Source organism: Mustela nigripes, chromosome 6 (genome assembly GCF_022355385.1).
Source record: "Mustela nigripes isolate SB6536 chromosome 6, MUSNIG.SB6536, whole genome shotgun sequence".
Classification (NCBI taxonomy): Eukaryota; Metazoa; Chordata; class Mammalia; order Carnivora; family Mustelidae; genus Mustela; species Mustela nigripes.
The window spans coordinates 138,868,171-138,886,269 of NC_081562.1; the positions used below are offsets into that span (position 1 = coordinate 138,868,171).

At 35.6% G+C, this 18,099-nt stretch overlaps 1 protein-coding gene across 5 annotated transcripts in view; it reads right to left on the bottom strand.

Moving 5' to 3' along the window:
* Positions 1-18,099, bottom strand: part of ARHGAP12 (Rho GTPase activating protein 12) — a 108,615-nt gene that overhangs the window by 15,349 nt on the left and 75,167 nt on the right. For all 5 annotated transcript variants that reach the window (XM_059404365.1, XM_059404364.1, XM_059404363.1 and 2 more), the window contains 3 exons: positions 13,272-13,333; positions 7,282-7,363; positions 544-645 (listed from right to left, as the gene is read on the bottom strand). In XM_059404365.1, the coding sequence (XP_059260348.1) occupies positions 544-645; positions 7,282-7,363; positions 13,272-13,333 (246 nt within the window). The remainder of the gene's footprint in view (positions 1-543; positions 646-7,281; positions 7,364-13,271; positions 13,334-18,099) is intronic.

An 18,099-nucleotide genomic window follows, 5' to 3' on the forward strand; every position in this document is an offset into this window, starting at 1 on the left:
GTGGTGGGAAGGTGTTAATGACAAAATGGAAAGGTCTCAATTTATTTTCCATATTAGATTTGGCAGGTAAAGGAAACCACCCCCCCCCCATTTTAAGATTTTATTTATCTACTTGTCAGAGAGAGAGTGAGCACAATAAGGGGGAACAGAGAGAGCGAGAGGCAGGCTCCCCACTGAGTAAGGAGACTGATGTGGGGCTCAATCCCAGGACTCTGGGATCATGACCTGAGATATGGGCAGACACTTAACTGACTGAGCCACCCAGAAGATCCAAATGAAACCATACCCTTGTTATTGTCGGTAGGGAAAGGCGAGATTATGGAACAAAGGCTCTTCATCTATAGTCTGAGATCCAATGACTTGTGCAAATGAAGCCAAGCTCTTCATGCCAGCTTCTTCTTAAATTATGATACCAAACTGGCTTAATGACCACCTTTCCCTTAATCAGTCACATTGAAATACAACTCAAAAGAATTCAAAAAGAAGAACATCCAATTAGTATAGTTAAGAATGTGAGTCATACTTAGAAAACAAACATATTACCTCAAATACATTCTTTTTGCTGGATTTATCCTTTGAAGCCATCTCCACTGTCGCACCCTTTAGGTCCACTGTGAACTCTGGCTTGGACTGATTACTCCCAAACTTCATTTTAGAAAAAAGGAAAAATCTTTGTGATGTTCATGTACATGTGCATATCAAAAAGATTTAAGACCAATTATTAACAATAAACCAAATAGGCGATTACCCCAAATTTGTCTTTATTATAAAATAACAATTCCTACTTTAAAATTGAAATGTCTGTAAGATATGAATATATTGTTCATAGAAATGGAAATAAAATAGCTCAACTTCCATCTTAATAAGAAAAACATAAAATAAGGCCACACAAATCTTTTTTCACCCATCAGTATAGGAAAAAAAAAAAAATCCAGAAGTTAGACGAAAAACTGTTTTCAATGATGTACTATATACTGGTTAACTGAACATAATAATAAAAAAAAATTCTTTGTTTTTTCATACAGTATGGAGCCTTCATATGCTGGAATAAAGCCTAGAGAGGGAAAATGGATAATACTGTATTTGCAAATTTACAAACACATGTATTGTTTGGTTTTAGCAATTTTATTTCTTGGAATTGATCCTAGACTATATATGACTATAGGAAATAGTCATATACCTATAAAATAGGTAAAATGATATGTTCAAAAAGGCAAGGCAATATTCTTACATATGTATAAATAATATCTGGATTTGTCATATTTATGGATTATGCCACAAAACAAAAATTAATCTGGGTATCTGCAGATATCAAGAGCTTTTCCACCTAATAAACATTCTCTAATCCTGATTCTGTGCTTTCAAGAGTTATTTCCTTATCGACTATTTATGCTGTCAACAACAGTAACTTGTAAAAACAGAAAGCTCTAAGATCCATATTCTTTTATTCAGCCTTTCTTAGAAATTATAACTAAAGCCAGATGCTAATAAAGCCTCACCAATTTAATAAGGAACTGTGAAAAGAATAGGGTGGTTTGAAAAGAAAAAGCACTTAGCAAGCTATTACACTTTGTTAACCAGATAAGGAAAAGATTAGCAAGTAGCAGAAAATTATGTTAAAAATAGACTTACTCTGTATCTTGCCATCATTAAGTTAAATTTTTGTTTAGTCTCTTAACTAAGAATAGAAAATAGCATTCCTATTTACTGAAAGGTTAAGAGGTTTTAAAATCTTAAAGGGTTAATGAATTGTAACCTTAAGGTCAAAGATTTATTTTAGGAAATTTCATTTCTTAAAGTATTTTCAAGTAAAATTGTGCTTGTCATTGGAAATGGATCTTACTCATCAACCTGGTAAAATCTTGTGCACTATTTATAATGTCAATAGCTACTCAGTAGCTTCGCATTTAATAAATGGTTCGACTTCATCTGTTTCCTTTTACTTCATCTTTTCGGCTAGCAATGTGGTCTTAAATAATGTACTTGTAACAAAACAGTATTTAGAATATTATATTGAATTTATTAGTGAAATCAAAACAAAGTTTAAGATATTATATTAAATTTTCATTAGTGGAATCTTAATAACAATCACAAAAATTTTAACTTTTCTACAAAGTCTTGGCCTTTTTAAGTACTTTTGTCATTCAAAAGACATTAACCATAAAGCTACAATGGGCAAAGGTAAGTTTTTGAGTAAAAATGACATATCTCAAAAGTTATAAACCTCAAATGTGCACATTTAACTGAACTGAACTTGTTGCCATCACACGCTCTGTCAATGGTTAGCTATAAGCTAAGATACAAACAACTAACCAAGTACGACAGAGCAACCAAATACAAGTACAATGATAGGGCACGGAATGCTGGTAAAAAATGCATTCAAAACGGTTGGCAAAATTTTGTGTTTGTTATTCATCCTTTTTCAAACTTTAGTCCCACTCTACCATACACCCTCCAATGTATTCAAGGCAAAGAAAGTGGAATTATTGTGGCAAGGAGCATGCAACAAGAACACATACAGTGACAGCTGAAACAGGGGCAGATTTTACATATGCAGGCCGTCGGCTGACAGAATTTTTCCAAGAAGAAAGCAGCGAAAGCAAGAACTCAGAGACTGAGCCCTGTTGGCAGAATGACTTGATGGAAAAAGGGAAGAAAATGATGATGTCATAATAATGCACAATGGTAAAATGACACACAAGAGAAAAGCATATGGAACTAAATGGGACACAAATACAATTCCACAAGCAGACACAACACAAAGCTTAACTTCCAAATATTTTTATAAAGGCCTTCGCATTTATATCTCAGAATATCATCTGACTCTTACTACATAAATTCATATTTGATTTTTAAGGTGAATGCTTTTTAGAAATTACATTAAACAAACTTGCCTTAGCCTATAATCACAACAGAAGACATGAGGGTTAATCAGGAGAATTGCATCGGGCCCACTGCCACCTTGCTCAGCCCACTACTCAGAAAACCCTGAGCTTCCTCCTTGTGACCTGCCGGGCAATGTCCTCTGGTATCCCTTTCTAAGTTCTCTCTGGGGAGTGGCCCTACCATCCAATTTGCCTTCCCCTTCCTCTAGGACAGTGGTTCTCAACCACGGGCAATTTTGTCCTCTAGAGGCCATTTGACAAAGTCTGGAGACGTTTGCAGTTGTCACAACTGGAAGTGGGGCTGCTTCTATCTCCTGCTAAATACCACAGCATTTATAGGAGGGCCTCCAGAAGAAAGAATTATCTGACCCAACAAGGAGACAAATTTTAGAAATTTTGAAGTACATATAAGCAAACTTGAATAACTAGTGATATTTGTGAGGTGATTTTTCTAATGCTCAAGGTACATGATGAATGATATCTGAAAGGGAACACAATATATGTCATGTCCTATTGTCACCATGCACTTGTCAGTCTTCCCCATTCCAGTGTAAGCCATGAAAACAGAGACCATGTTACTTACTTCTAAACTTTCAAACTTAACACAATGTCTAGAACAAAACAGGGTTTTATGTCTGTTGAACAAACTGGTGAAATGAAGTAAGAAAAAAAGCAAGTATGATTTATGCTATTGATACCACAATCTAGTAGATAATACTACACAGAAAACAACTGGAATGTAACCAGCCTAAAGGAGAAAAACCAGCTCATGGGATGATACAGCATCTATGTAAAGTGTATATTACGTGCTCGAGTTGCACGCTGCATATGTACATTTTGTTTACCCAATATTAACTACCCATGGAACCATACCTAAAATACAAAGCATGAATTATTTGAAAACAAAAACAAAAACAACTTCAAATAGTGTGGATGCTTTTGCTCAGTCTTCAGTGAATATATGAATATATGCTCAGGAGTGAGCAAAAGATTTGAACCAGCTCTTTTTTCAAGTGGACCAAGATGTAGGTTTTGTACTACATATGAAAAATAATCTTTAAAGAACCAAACTTCCACAACATGTCCCCTTAACATATACCAAACTCAAACTAATAATAATGATCATAATAACAACAACAACATAAACCAAACTCAACTGGAGGGAAAGCAATCTCTTCCAACCTCAAAGGTAAAAAATGGCTCTGCTACAGATCAACTAACACCTTCCTAAGAGATACTCAAGGACAATTTTCACTTATAGGTGATTTCTGGTTTTAGCTTTGATACCAGTCTTTAGAATCTCATCCTCAGGTGTGATTTCACTATACAAACAGGATACATTTTACCTACAATAAATCCACTTGGTGACTGAGCAAAGAAACAAAACTATGATCTTCTTCCAAATCCTTTTTAATAATTGTAATTACAGAGTTAATTAAGAAGTCTCTCACATATTTCATCAATTTTTAATATTTATGAATGTTGTATAATGCCAGAATACATTAGATACATTCATATACTTTTATTTGAATAATCTTACTTGCTTTTACTTAGACTATTTAGTTTTCATTCCCTTCATAAGTGTTACATATGGAAAGAAAAAGCAAGAAAGTCTGATCTTTAAATATGTCATAAAACAAAAATTAAGAATTGACTGCAATAACCAAGCACTTTGTCTCCTCCCACATTTGTTTAGTTTTTATTAAGACTGTAAATACAGTATGACTATATTTTATTTATACTAATCTGAAATAATATATTGTATGATTCACAATATATTAATAAAATTTCATTTAAAAGCAAAAATTCAAATACTGAATGAATCTCCAAAATTAAAAACCCATTAAGAATTCTACAATTTCCAAATTGGCTAGCTCAGTGAATTTTAAACTCTGCTTCCCTACTGCCACATGGCAACAAAGTGACACAACTCTGGCTGATGAACAGACATACCTCACACCCTTTGTCAGGATCGGATTTTTTTTTTTTTTTAAGATTTTATTTATTTATTTGACAGACAGAGATCACAAGCAGGCAGAGATGCAGGCAGAGAGAGGAGGTGCAGGAGGAAGCAGGCTCTCCGCGGAGCAGACAGCCCGATGTGGGGCTCGACCCCAGGACACTGGGATCATGACCTGAGCCAAAGGTAGAGGCTTTAACCCACTGAGCCACCGAGGTGCCCCTGTCAGGATCAGATGTAACTGTGAGTTCTCAATTATGTAAAACCCTCAAGAGTGAAAACCTTAAACAAAATGCAACCAGCCTCTACTAACAATCAACATCTTCACATTTAAAAAGAAGTTTCTATTTTCTTTTAAAAGCATACAAACCTGCCTACCTAAATGATGCCTCTTACCATAATGCTCTACTTTATTTGTATATACCACAACCTCCAATCCTTAAGTATCAGAAATTATCAAATCAATGCCCATTATCCAACTTTCTTTGGGTACTTTTTAAAATTTATTAATCTCTAACTGTTCTCCATTCTTCTTCTTTCATTCATTTCCTGCACTCAATTTCAAACAGAAGTTGAGCCATAAGTAGGAGGAAATAATTACATAACCCTGTAGGAATGCATTAACATAAATGAAAGTACCATATGTTTTACCTCAGGGGGAAAAAAGGAGAGACACATAATTATCAATTTACTTTAAGATAAGTGAAACCAAAATTTCAATCTTTAAATATGGAAAGCATATTACAGGTCAGTTCCACTGTACTGGCTAAACAATGAAGCAAATCAAAGGTAGAGTAAAACAGAAGAATCATTCTAGAATGTTCATTTTAGTGCCCAATCCAGAGAATTTGGGGGCTGCCACATCAAAGTATTTGTGGACTAACATGCTCTGTGGCATTCCTGGTTCAGAAGAATGTTAAATGGTTGCATTATAAATGCAGATGAGTAGAATTTGCTTGAATTTTATAAATAGATTTTTTTCATCAAATATAAGATCCATAGGTCCTGTTAATTTTAAAGCAACTCAGTAAATGTAAGAAAATATTGGTTAAGGTAGGATATATAAAGCAAATTAAAGACATTAGATTGATTTCACTTTAAATTTTACTTAAGCACTGACTTTTCAAACTCAATTACCAAAAATTTTTTTTTAAATATCCAGAGCATGGACTCTGGAGACAAAATGCTACCTAGATCTGCCACTTAGTACCAGCTATACAAAATTCAGCAAGCTCCTTAACTGTTTTATACCTCATTCTCTTAACTACAAAAGGGGAACAGGGGATGAGAAACAGTAGCTATATCAGACTTAAGAGAGTAATATATACATAATCTGCCCTTAGAACAGTACCTGATACATGAAGCTTTCAAAAAGTGTTAGCTGTTACATGTCACAAATTATAGTTTTTAGTATTTGTTTTACAAATTAACCAAACAGTAATAATAGTAAACATTCAGATACACAAAAACCTTCAAAATCCCATGAGTAATGGGACATTTACTTATTCTTCTAAAAGCGGGCTGACATTATCTACAAATACAGACACTGGAATCACCAACGGGTATCCAAAGATCAGATCACAATTCAAGGTGGGGCTTGACTTATTTCTTTGCTTATTTTCTAACTAAATAGCTGAATTAGCCAAGTCACAAGCACAAAAAAGCTTTATAGGTATCCCCTGCTTTTCGAAAGTTCACACCACACCACTTTGCTTCTACAAAACACAAAACACATTGTTGTTTTTGCTAACCAAAACAAATCTGATGAGTATTTTCACTTTCATTAAAAAAGGTGAAAAGTGAAAACAGTGTTCGGCATTTGCTGTGCTGCGAGCAACTACGGAGCCAGCACATACCCTGAACAGTGAAGGTGGTCCACTAAGCTCCTTTTCAGGAAACCACACTCAGCACGTCAGCACCTCAGTTTTAACTGTGTGAGCATCTGTGTTTTAGCTCCTTTGGTGCACTGGTTAGCAAGAAATATCCTAAGGTATCAGAAAAGCCTAAAAGAGGTTTTTTTCTTGGTGGGGGGGGCGGTCTGGGAATGCTCAAAAACTTTCCCATATAGATTAATGATAACTGCGTCTTCACAAAGGTTTCAGAAGAGCACCCTGCTTTCGGACAGCAGGGGAAACCTGTAATACCCTGGAGCTTATTCAAGAAATCTATTTTGTTCTATAATGTCCAAGTAGTAACACCACCTTTCAGTTCAATGGATAAAATGGACTCCGTTGATTTTAATAATACAACTAATCAAATTTCCAACTAGCCTTCCTCTTTTGTTTCAATTCAAAGTGCATCTTTTAAAAAACTTCATTTACTTTTATTTGCATACTAGTTGTAGCTAGCCAGGACTCTGAAATACTTTGTGAAAATCAGGTAGGATGCCATCAACGTAATTTAAATGTGTAAAGCCTTCAGAAAGAAGATACTTACCCAGCTTGTGCTGCTTCCTTGAGTTTTGGTGAAGAGTAAAGATGAACCTTGCAACACGGCCCAAGATGACAACCAGTTCTTTCTGTAATTATAAAGAGAACCAACTAGAGCTTTGCTATTCAGTTTTTCCAACCAAATTTAAAATATTACAATCTAGTTATCAATGTTGTCCACAATTTACATTCATTATTGAGATTCTAAGTGTTTTTATTGAGGATATACTGCTAATGGAATTACATTCATTTTATGATCCCAAGACGGACCATAAAGGCCCCCAAACAAATGAAGGTAATAGAGACACCTTATCAGAATAACTATATACCTAATTATGTTCACGTGGTAATCCAGCACACTGGATCAAAGGTACCAAACTACTTTGAAGGAACATGAATTGAACTCTGTATTTGGCAAAAATTATTCATTATTAAAAATCAGGCAAATGTGTCCACCTCACCTAATTCTTTATAGATACAGATTATTTTATATTTCTTGGATATCTCCCTTCCCCTAATAAGGCTATACCAGGTAAGTGGGAGATACTAGGCACCTAAGTAGATAGTAGGTATAATAAATTACATACTCATTGATCAGAGGTCACTAAGATGACGTTTCTTTTAAAATTTTGTGGTTTTTGTTTTATATTTTATATTTGTATATGTTTATATATTTGTTTATAATGACATACACAAATTGATTTTTATTTATTTTTGTATTTCTTGGTTATCACCCTTCCCCTGATAAGGTTACACTATGTAAATGGGAGATACTAGGTACTATAAATTACATACTCACTGATGATGAGGTTACTAAGCTGAGGGTTTTTTTAATTGTCTAAGTTATAAAAAAAAATATATCTATCTATCTATATATATATATATATATGGATATCTCAAAACTCTAAATATAAAAATGTATAAAAAGGAAGGCCCCATTTCTTCTCCTTCAATCCACATTGTAGAAAAAAACAATATTTACCTTATAAGAGAATTCAATTGATGGAAGGCTAAAATGAATGTCAAATATATATATGCATACCTTACTGCCAAACATACTGACAGTTTTGTGAAAACTCTATGGGCACTCAAAAGGAACACTTTCAGAATGTAGAATTCAGTAACTATAAATTAGACCTACTTTGTTATTTTCTATGTATACTTGAACTTCATGCATTAAAAGTGAAATAAGGTTTACTACTATTGAGTATTTTTCCTTTTACTTCCTGTTGGTTTTGCTTTTGGTTGTTAATGCTACTTATTTGGTGAATGGCTATTCTTAATGATTAGATCTTTACTGTACATTCATGGTTTTGACCTGCCTTTTTTTTTTAACTTTTCTGAATCATTTTTCTTTTTTTTTTTTTAAGATTTTATTTATTTATTTGACAGAGAGAGACACAGTGAGAAAGGGAACACAAGCAGGGGGAGTGGGAGAGGGAGAAGCAGGCTTCCCACTGAGCTATCTCTAGTGGGGCTGGGTCCCAGGACCCTGGGATCATGACCTGAGCCACAGGCAGATACTTAATGACTGAGCCAACTAGGAGCCCCTGAGCCACAGGCAGATACTTAATGACTGAGCCAACTAGGTGCCCCTGAATCAATTTTCTGATGTCATTCATATATATAATATTTAGGTGGGTTTTGTTTTGTGCTTCAATCTGAACATCGTTATCTTTCAATAGAGGAAGAGAGTCCATTTACATTTATTGACACTGATATATGCTTGGGCCTTTCGTTATCATTTTGTAACGTCTTCCTCTTATTATTTTGTTTTGTGTGGATCTTAAGATATTAGAAAGGATTTATTTTTATTTGTAAGTTTATTTTATACTCAATCTTCAATTTTATAGAGAACATCTACTAACTCCCTCCTCTGGAAAATGCTAAAATAAGTATATTTCCACTTTAAATGAACTTTTTTTTTAAAATTTTATTTATTTGACAGAGAGAGAGAGATCATAAGCAGGCAGAGAGAGAGGAGGAAGCAGGCTCCCCGCTGAGCAGAGAGCCCAATGTGGGGCTCGATCCCAGGACCCTGGGATCATGACCCGAGCCGAAGACAGAGGCCCAACCCACTGAGCCACCCAGGCGCCCCTTAAATGAACTTTTTAAATTTAATTTTCAAATTAAGAAAACTGCAGAACTAGTCAATGTATCTAAAATTATTGGGTATTTGAATACTGAATTAACAACAGCTGCCTCAAAGACTGAAGTTCTTGTGTACCTGGGTTGCAAGCAGAATTAGTCACATTTTTTTCCTGGAAAAAAATAAAAATGACTGACGGCCACACTATGGTTATTCAGACTTGTGTACCTGGCAGGTAGACATTATCTCAAAAATAAATGAAGTGAGCCTGTCATTTAAATGATAGTATTTGTTGACAAAAAACTGAAGCTTTCAAAGGGAAAACAGAATTTTGGAAAACTTGGCATATCTGCCACTGTGAGGTTGACAATTTTCCAATATCTAATGACTCTTCTGATGATGTTACTGATTTGTGATTCTTTGATATTGTAAAACATGTCAACATTTGAAAAATCAGCAAACTTAGTGAACCAGTGTTTTCCAAAGGATCTCCAAGATGCTACAAAATTATGTACAGGTAGAGATAGTAAAATGCACCACAGACCGATGGAGTTTTTTTTTTTTTTTAAAGATTTTATGTATTTATTTGAGAGAGAGAGAGAGAGAGCACGCGAGAGCACAAGAGCAGAGTATGGGGCAGAGGGAGAAGCAGACTCTCCGCTGAGCAGGGAGCCCAATGTGGGGCTCAATCCTGGGATTTCAGGTGCCGAAGGCAGACATTTAACCGACTCAGCCACCCAGGCGCCCCAGACCAATGGATTTTGAGGTAACCAAGTATGAAAAGTTCAATAACGGTTTTACTCAGTCTTAACTTGTGGCATTTTGGTGTAACAGAAAAATATATGCACTTATCTAAGGAGAGTATTAAAACACTCCTCCCTTTTCCAACTTTATATATGAAAGGGGGGATTTCTCTTCATATACACTTCAGCCAAAATAATGTGTCACAGAAACTGACTGCCAGCAGAGATGAGGTTCCAGCTGTTTTCCATTAAGCCAAATATTAAAGATTAGCAAAAATGTGAAACAATGCCACACCTCTCATGGAAAATTTCTGTATTGGAAATACAGGGGGTTTTCTTCATAAAAATGTTACTTGTATTAACATATAATGGGTTATCAGTTTTAAAAATTAAGAAACTTGAAATTTCTCAAATCTACAGCTATAAACTATACACACAAAAGTTCTTTGCAAGGGGCTCCTGGGTGGCTCAGTGGGTTAAGCCTCTGCCTTCAGCCCAGGTCATGATCTCAGGGTCCTGGGATCGAACCCCGCATTGGGCTCTGCTCAGCAGGGAGCCTGCTTCCCCTTCTCTCTCTGCCTGCCTCTCGGCCTACTTGTGGTATCTCTCTCTGTCCAATAAAAGTAAATAAAATCTTAAAAAAAAAAAAAGTTCTTTGCAATAATCACAAATGAAACAAGATGGGATCGGGAGGGAGACAAATCATAAGAGACTCTTAATCTCACAAAACAAACTGAGGGTTGCTGGGGGGTGTGGTTACGGAGAGGGTGATGGGGTTATGGACACTGGGGAGGGTATGTGCTATGGTGAGTGCTGTGAAGTGTGTAAACCTGGCGATTCACAGACCTGTATCGCTAGGGCTAATAATATATGTTTATAGAAAAATAAATATTATTTTTTTAATTTTGTAAAAAAGTTCTTCGCATTTTGCAAAAATTAATCAATAATTTTTAAGAGTTTTTTAACGAGGTCCTCAGATCAAAATGTTTAAGAACCACTAATAGGAAACTAAAAAACTGGTTTGCTCAACTCTACATAAATAAATTTAAAGATGATGAAATGGATGATATTCTTAGAAAACATAAATCACCGGAAGTTTTCCAAATGAAGTAGAAAATCTAAAGGGCTAATTACCACAGGGAAAATGACAACAATGAAAACAGAGAAAGTGGCCAAAGAACTATCCGCACTACACATGCCCAAAAGGGAGAAAAAGGAAAAAACAGACTCCATTCACAAGTGACTTCACCCATGGAACAATTTAAGGATCAAATAACTGCAGTATTTGTAAAGGTATTCCAGAGCACTTAAAAGAAAAATTTCCAAGTACTAAAATGTGACAAAGACAGGTCAGTTAAAGAAAATCTTAAAAACTTAACTATATGTAAATTTCAAACTCTTCTTTACACAACAGGCTGATCTCTGTTGACTATAAAATCATAGCCTTTTGGCAGTTCTTAAAAACTGGGGAAAATGCAACTTGCTTACAATTTTATTTTATTTATTTATTTGACAGAGAGAGATCACACATGGGCAGAAAAGCAGGCAGAGAGGGAGGCGGAAGCAGGCTCCCTGCTGAGGAGAGACCCAGATATGGGGCTCGATCCCAGGAGCCTGATCAGGAACCTGAGCAGAAAGCAGAGGCTTAACTCACTGAGCCACCCAGGCACCCCACAGAGTTAATTTCCTTAATTCATCAGGAGGTACCACACATTAACTAAAAAAGCCAACATCACAACAAACAGATAAAGGGGATGAACTGACAATTCACCAACAAAAAAAGACACACAAATGTCTTGGGATACTCTACCACACTGCAAAGTAATAAAAATTAAAAATATAATTCTCTAATCTCTATTAGCAAAGATAACAAAAGCAGACAACATATTGAACTGGCAAAGGTGTGGAGAAATCCACTGCTTCTGGAAGTATGAACTGATTCAATGCCTTAGAGCATAATTTAGAACACTATCAAAATGACTGCTGCATATAGCTTAGCAATTCCACTTTTGTAAAATCTATTCAACAGGGATATTTATATACTTGCAAATGAACTATGTAAGATCTAAGTACAATACTGTTTGCAACAGCAAAAGAATGTAAACATTCTAAATGTCTAGCAACAGACAGGCGTATTTACCTACCATATGGCTAAATAACTAGCTACACAGTATATAACCATGGAGAAGTTAGAAACAATGTGGCGGCTCCACATGCAACAAAATAGAACCATCTCCAAAATAAAACTGTTCAAAGACTGTGTTTAAAAAAATTAATCTATGCAGGGGTGCCTGCTTGGCTCAACTATTTGAGCATTGGATCCTTGCTTTCGGCTCAGGTCATGACCTCAAGGTTGTAAGAGCCAGCCCTGTGTTGGGACTGGCACTCAACTAAGAATCCACTCAAGATTCTCTCTCCCTCCCCATCTACTCTTCCTACCAATGTGCACACTCGCACTCTTTCTCTCAAATAAATAAAATCTTTAAAATATATATATTAAAAAAATTAACCATGCATATAGATACATATATATCGTCTATCTCAAGGAAAACACTACATCTCATTCACTTAACTAGTTACTTCTGGATAATGGAAACCATGGTTGGGTGACTGATTTTTGGCTAAATATTTGGTATATTTCATTAAGTGTACACTCAATGCTTACTGAAACAAATTACTTATTTTTTATTTTAAATATTTCACTTCTTTGAGAGACAGAGCGTGAGGATAAGCAGGGGTAGGGGCAGAGAGAGAGGGAAAAGCAAAGAAGTTCACTGAGCAAACAGCTTGATGTGGGGTTTAACCCCAGGACACTGGGATCACAACCTGAGCCAGAGGTAGACTCCCAACCAACTGAGCCACACAAGCACCCCTGGAAAAAATTTTTCAAATAAAGCTAATGCTTGCTCAGAATCCTCTGCTTTATCCCCTCTGCATTTAATATTACCTTAAAAAATATGTCAAGACAAAGGAAGACTTTCATACATTTTATGACAATACTACATACATTTTAGAAAATTTGAAATTTGAAAATTATTTGACTTTATGAAACTTGCAATCATTTCTACTAGAATATAACATACTCATAATAGATAACATACCCATAGCTTTTATTTATTTCAATCAAATAAAACATGTCAGAACGTTAATGGTTTTCGTACTTACCGAACCTTTTTCCCATTTTCAGTAATTTTTGTTACATTTAATAATCCATATTTTTCTTGGCCCTATGGAACAGAGTAATACCGTTTACATATCATTCATATAGACAATGAGGTCCAAATTCTTATATATGATGGAATCAAAATGATCTGGTACTTTAAAAATTAGCTTGGAAAAAGAGATTAGTCACTATGTAATGTGATTAGTTCTAAAGTATATTAGGAATACAATTTCCTAATACTTCTATATAGTTATTTTCAGTAATTTTGCAATTAGATCTTTCCTCTTCTCAAGTCCTGGCAGCCATAAGGTACTCTGCTATCAACTCAAATTTCCACATGAATACCACCTATCAGCAGTAGAAAAATGATTTATGACTTCCTGCTCAAAGAAAGAAATATAATACCATACTGACAAATATCATAAAAAGCAATTATCTACTTTGCTATTATTTTACAGCAATACAGTCTCAAAATTCTTTATGATACTAACCTGCTTTGTCAAATGTGGAAATAACTAGATAGAACAAATGCAATAACTATATTAATAAGTTACTCAAAAGTAAATGTTATTATGCATAGAACTGGCCTCAGGGTGGCATTAAAAATTCAATAATGCTTCATTAAATGTATTATCAGATGTACACTGGGGCTCTGCATAAACCAGATATACTAGTTTGCTGATGTCAAACACAGTGACACAGCTATAACATCAAACCCCATGAAGGCATGAGCCACTTTGCTGAGGTTAACGGTCATCTTAAAATTCCTCCAGGTAGAAGAAAGGAAACACTTTCTCATTGCTTTAGCTTCTGACATGGAACTGAATGTAATCAAAATGAGTAGATATCTACAGCAATCACCAATATTAGTAAGCACTGTGTGCACATGACAGAGCAATTATACTTCCACTGAAACACACACACACACACGCAGCACATAGAAAAAATATCCCCAATTAGGATTTATTTTTATTTAATCCATACCTCAGCTATTTTCTCAATGTACTTCCATTAGAAAAAAATAAATCTTTCTTGTATGGGAGATAAACATAATTTGGAGTATTTTCTCAATAAGGTTTAAAAATAATGCTTGAAAATTTTGCCTAGTCTGATAAAAATTCTCATCTATAGACAAAGCTGATAAAGTATTAATATTAATTCATCTATGGTATATTGGGAACTTGGGGAAATCGTCGTAGGAAGTTTTATTGTAATTTCTTCGTGAAGCATAGTATAGATCTCCTTAGATATCTAAGTCTGATGCTTCTAAGAACTGTGCCCCTTAACAAAAACATCAATCACACAGTTGTAAATATGTAAAAAATATTTACAAGATACTAAGTAAAAACATTCCTAATTTACTATCAGAAGCAGGAAGGAAAAAAAAACTCAAAGATACAGGAACTAAGTACAACATTAATCTGAGGATGGCACTGCTTATGTGAGCTAAGGAGCATGGGAATTAAAATAGCAGAGGAGTGGGAATCAAGTCTACAGAAAATGCTGAAGCTACAACTGAAGAGGACAAAAGAACTGAGGCATGAAGGGAATACAGAAGAAAAATGGAAGGGATAGCAGTAGTGACAGATAAGCTTAAGGATGAGAGAGAAATTCTAAATCAGGGATTCTTTTTTTTTTTTTTTTTTTTTAAGATTTTATCTATTTATTTGACAGAGAGAAATCACAAGTAGATGGAGAGGCAGGCAGAGAGAGAGAGAGGGAAGCAGACTCCCCGCCAAGCAGAGAGCCCGACGCGGAACTCGATCCCAGGACCCTGAGCCGAAGGCAGCGGCTTAACCCACTGAGCCACCCAGGCGCCCCTAAATCAGGGATTCTTACCTGAGTCAATGGATGGACTGAAACTGGTACAAAATTGTGCGTGGATAGTATATACATTGTTCAAGGGTCCAGAACGCTCATGAAATTCTCACAGGGATCAAGACGCCAGTACTACTGCTCTAAGTACTAAGCATTCTAATTTGAACATAAAATAAGGACAAAATTTGCCACATTCAAAATGTAAAAACACAAAAATACTTAGCATACATGTTAAGTGTTATGAGAAAGGTGTATCTAACTTCACCCAAGAAACAGAGGGAGTGAAGAAGATGGCTTCCTGGAGACTCCTGAGCTAAGGAATGGGGGTTAGCTAGATGATGACAGTGAAAACAACAAAGTACAGAGGTACAGAAGTGAAAGTGAGCCGATCATATCTGAGGGTCTTTAAGTTCCCTCAAAGTAACGGGTGAGGTGAAGTAGCAAATGAGACAGTGTAAAGAATGAACTAAGAAAGGGTGGAAAGACTGGAAACCAACCAGAATACATTCTAGTAATTACCACAGGAGATGGTGAAGGCCTGGGCTAGAGCAGTACCCAAAAGCAAGTGATGAGGAGCCAAATTTGAGAGATCCAGAAGACAGAATTAACTGGGAGTGGGTAGGAGGGTAAGAGGGAAGCTCTGAGGAAAACTCCCAAGCTTGAACAACTAGACAGATGGTGGTATCTCAGTTTTAATGAGACTTTTTTAGAGAAGTTTTCCCAGACCACTCTTAAGTGAGAGCTCCTCTACCCCTCCCATTATTTACCACTGCCCCCAATTTGGTTCCTTCATTGTACTTAATGCAAAGTACAATTAGGTATCTTTTATTTACTATCTATTTCATAGGGCTATACACTGAGACCACATCTGCTGTGTTCATCAATGTATGACAGGTATCTACAGCATGTAGTTGATGTTCAATACGATACATAGCTGTTAAAGTAATTAACCAACCTATTAGCAGTGCTATTCCAAGAAAGGAATACAAAAGAATGCCAGTCAGTGATGGAGAAAATAAAGCTTTAACTTTTAAACACTTAAGTTTCTGAATTTGATATAAAAAGTGCTGAACAGGCAGATGAATAATAGAGGTTTGGCTATACAGGCTATACAGGTGAGAAATTTGGGGAAAAATTCGGACAGATTTTGAACATGCTATTTGGTGTACTTTCACTACTTAATAGGATTCAAAATCAACCAATGTTTTTGTGCTGCTTACTAAAAAAACCCCTTAAAAATATCTTGTTAAATCTTACGAAAAATGGGGACGCCTGGGTGGCTCAGTTGGTTAAGCAGTTGCCTTCGGCTCAGGTCATGATCCCAGGGTTCTGGGATCGAGTCCCGCATCGGGCTCCTTGCTCGGCAGGGAGCCTGCTTCTCCCTCTGCCTCTGCCTGCCTGTCTACCTGTGCTCACTCGCTCTCTCTCCCTCTGTCTCTGACAAATAAATAAAGAAAATCTTAAAAAAAAAAAATCTTACGAAAAATGCCCATATTTACACATTAATATTTCTTAGTCTAAATACATTTGCTACTCCAAAGGAAACTTCATACTGAAAATTAGCAGAAATGTTTTAATAAGGACTAGCAAAATATGGTCAAATTTTAATCAAAATGACTGTACTTAGATTACCCTATCCTAACAGGGTAAGAAAACAATAAGATGTTAGTTCTATTAAGTAATCTGAGAAAACTTCTACAGGCTCATAATAACTTTACAGGCTCCAGAATTTTTTTTTTTTTTTTCCAATGTGAGGCTTGGAATCATGACCCTGAGAAATCAAGACCTGAGCTGAGATCAAGAGTCGGCTGCTTAACCAACTGAGCCACCCAGGTGCCCCTGCAGATTCCAGAATTTCTAATCAATGTTGCATACATTAGTAAAACGGGAATTTTCCCAATTTGGCTAACAATTATTATATACCAACATCAATGCAACCCATCAAAACTCTTATCTTCAGTTAATCATGCAATCAGTATTTTTTTTGTAATAAAGAGTAAGAAACTTTGCACGGTGATATCATTTGAAGAACAACCAGGTGAAGAAACTTCCAGAACAGGTAAGTTGACAGGGAGAGAAAACAAACTAGTGGTTGCCAGGGGAGAAGAAAAGGTGATAGGGAAATGTGGAGTGGATGCTTAATAGGTATGGGTTGCCCTCTCAGGTAATGAAAATGTCCTGAAGCCAGGTAGAAGTAATTGCTGCACACGATGACACATGATGCTGTATGTCATTTGAATGTATACTTTAAAATGGTTAATAACAAAATTTTCCATTATATGAATTTCACCTCAATAAAAAACATATATTTTAAGGGCACCTAGGTGGCACAGTTAAGCATGTGACTCTTGAATTAGGATGAGACCATGATCTCAGAGTCATAGGATTAAGCCCTGTGTCGGGCTCTGTGCTGAGCGTGGAGCCTGCTTAAGACTCTCTGCCTCCCTTTCCCTCTCTCTCTACCCACCTCTTCTTTCTCTTTCTCTCTCCTCTCTAAAAAAAAAAAATTAAAAATAATATACTTTAAAGAACTAGTTTTTTAAAAAATTAGATGTCTAAATCACATTTTTTAAAAAGGCTTAATGAAAAAAATCAGCAAATATGTCCATGATACTTTTGCTAAAGAAAGCGTTAAAACATTCTTTTCTCCAATGCGTTTTTTTTCTCTCCAATGCATTTTAATACCATAATTAGGGAATACAGGGTCAAAAACTCAAGTTTCCAAATTATATATTCTAAAATTTTATTCGGTATGCAATGAATAGAAACTTCAAAATGCATATTTATCACGAGTATTGCTCAGCCATAAAAAAAGAATGAAATCTTGCCATTTCCAAGGACATGGATGGAGCTAGAGAGTATGATGCTAAGCAAAATAAGTCACAGGAAGACAAATACCATATGATTTCACTCAGATGTGAATTTTAACAAAATAAAACAAAGGGGAAAAGAGAAAGGCAAACAAACAGACTCAACTGTAGAGAACTGATGGTGAGCAGAAGAGAGACAGGT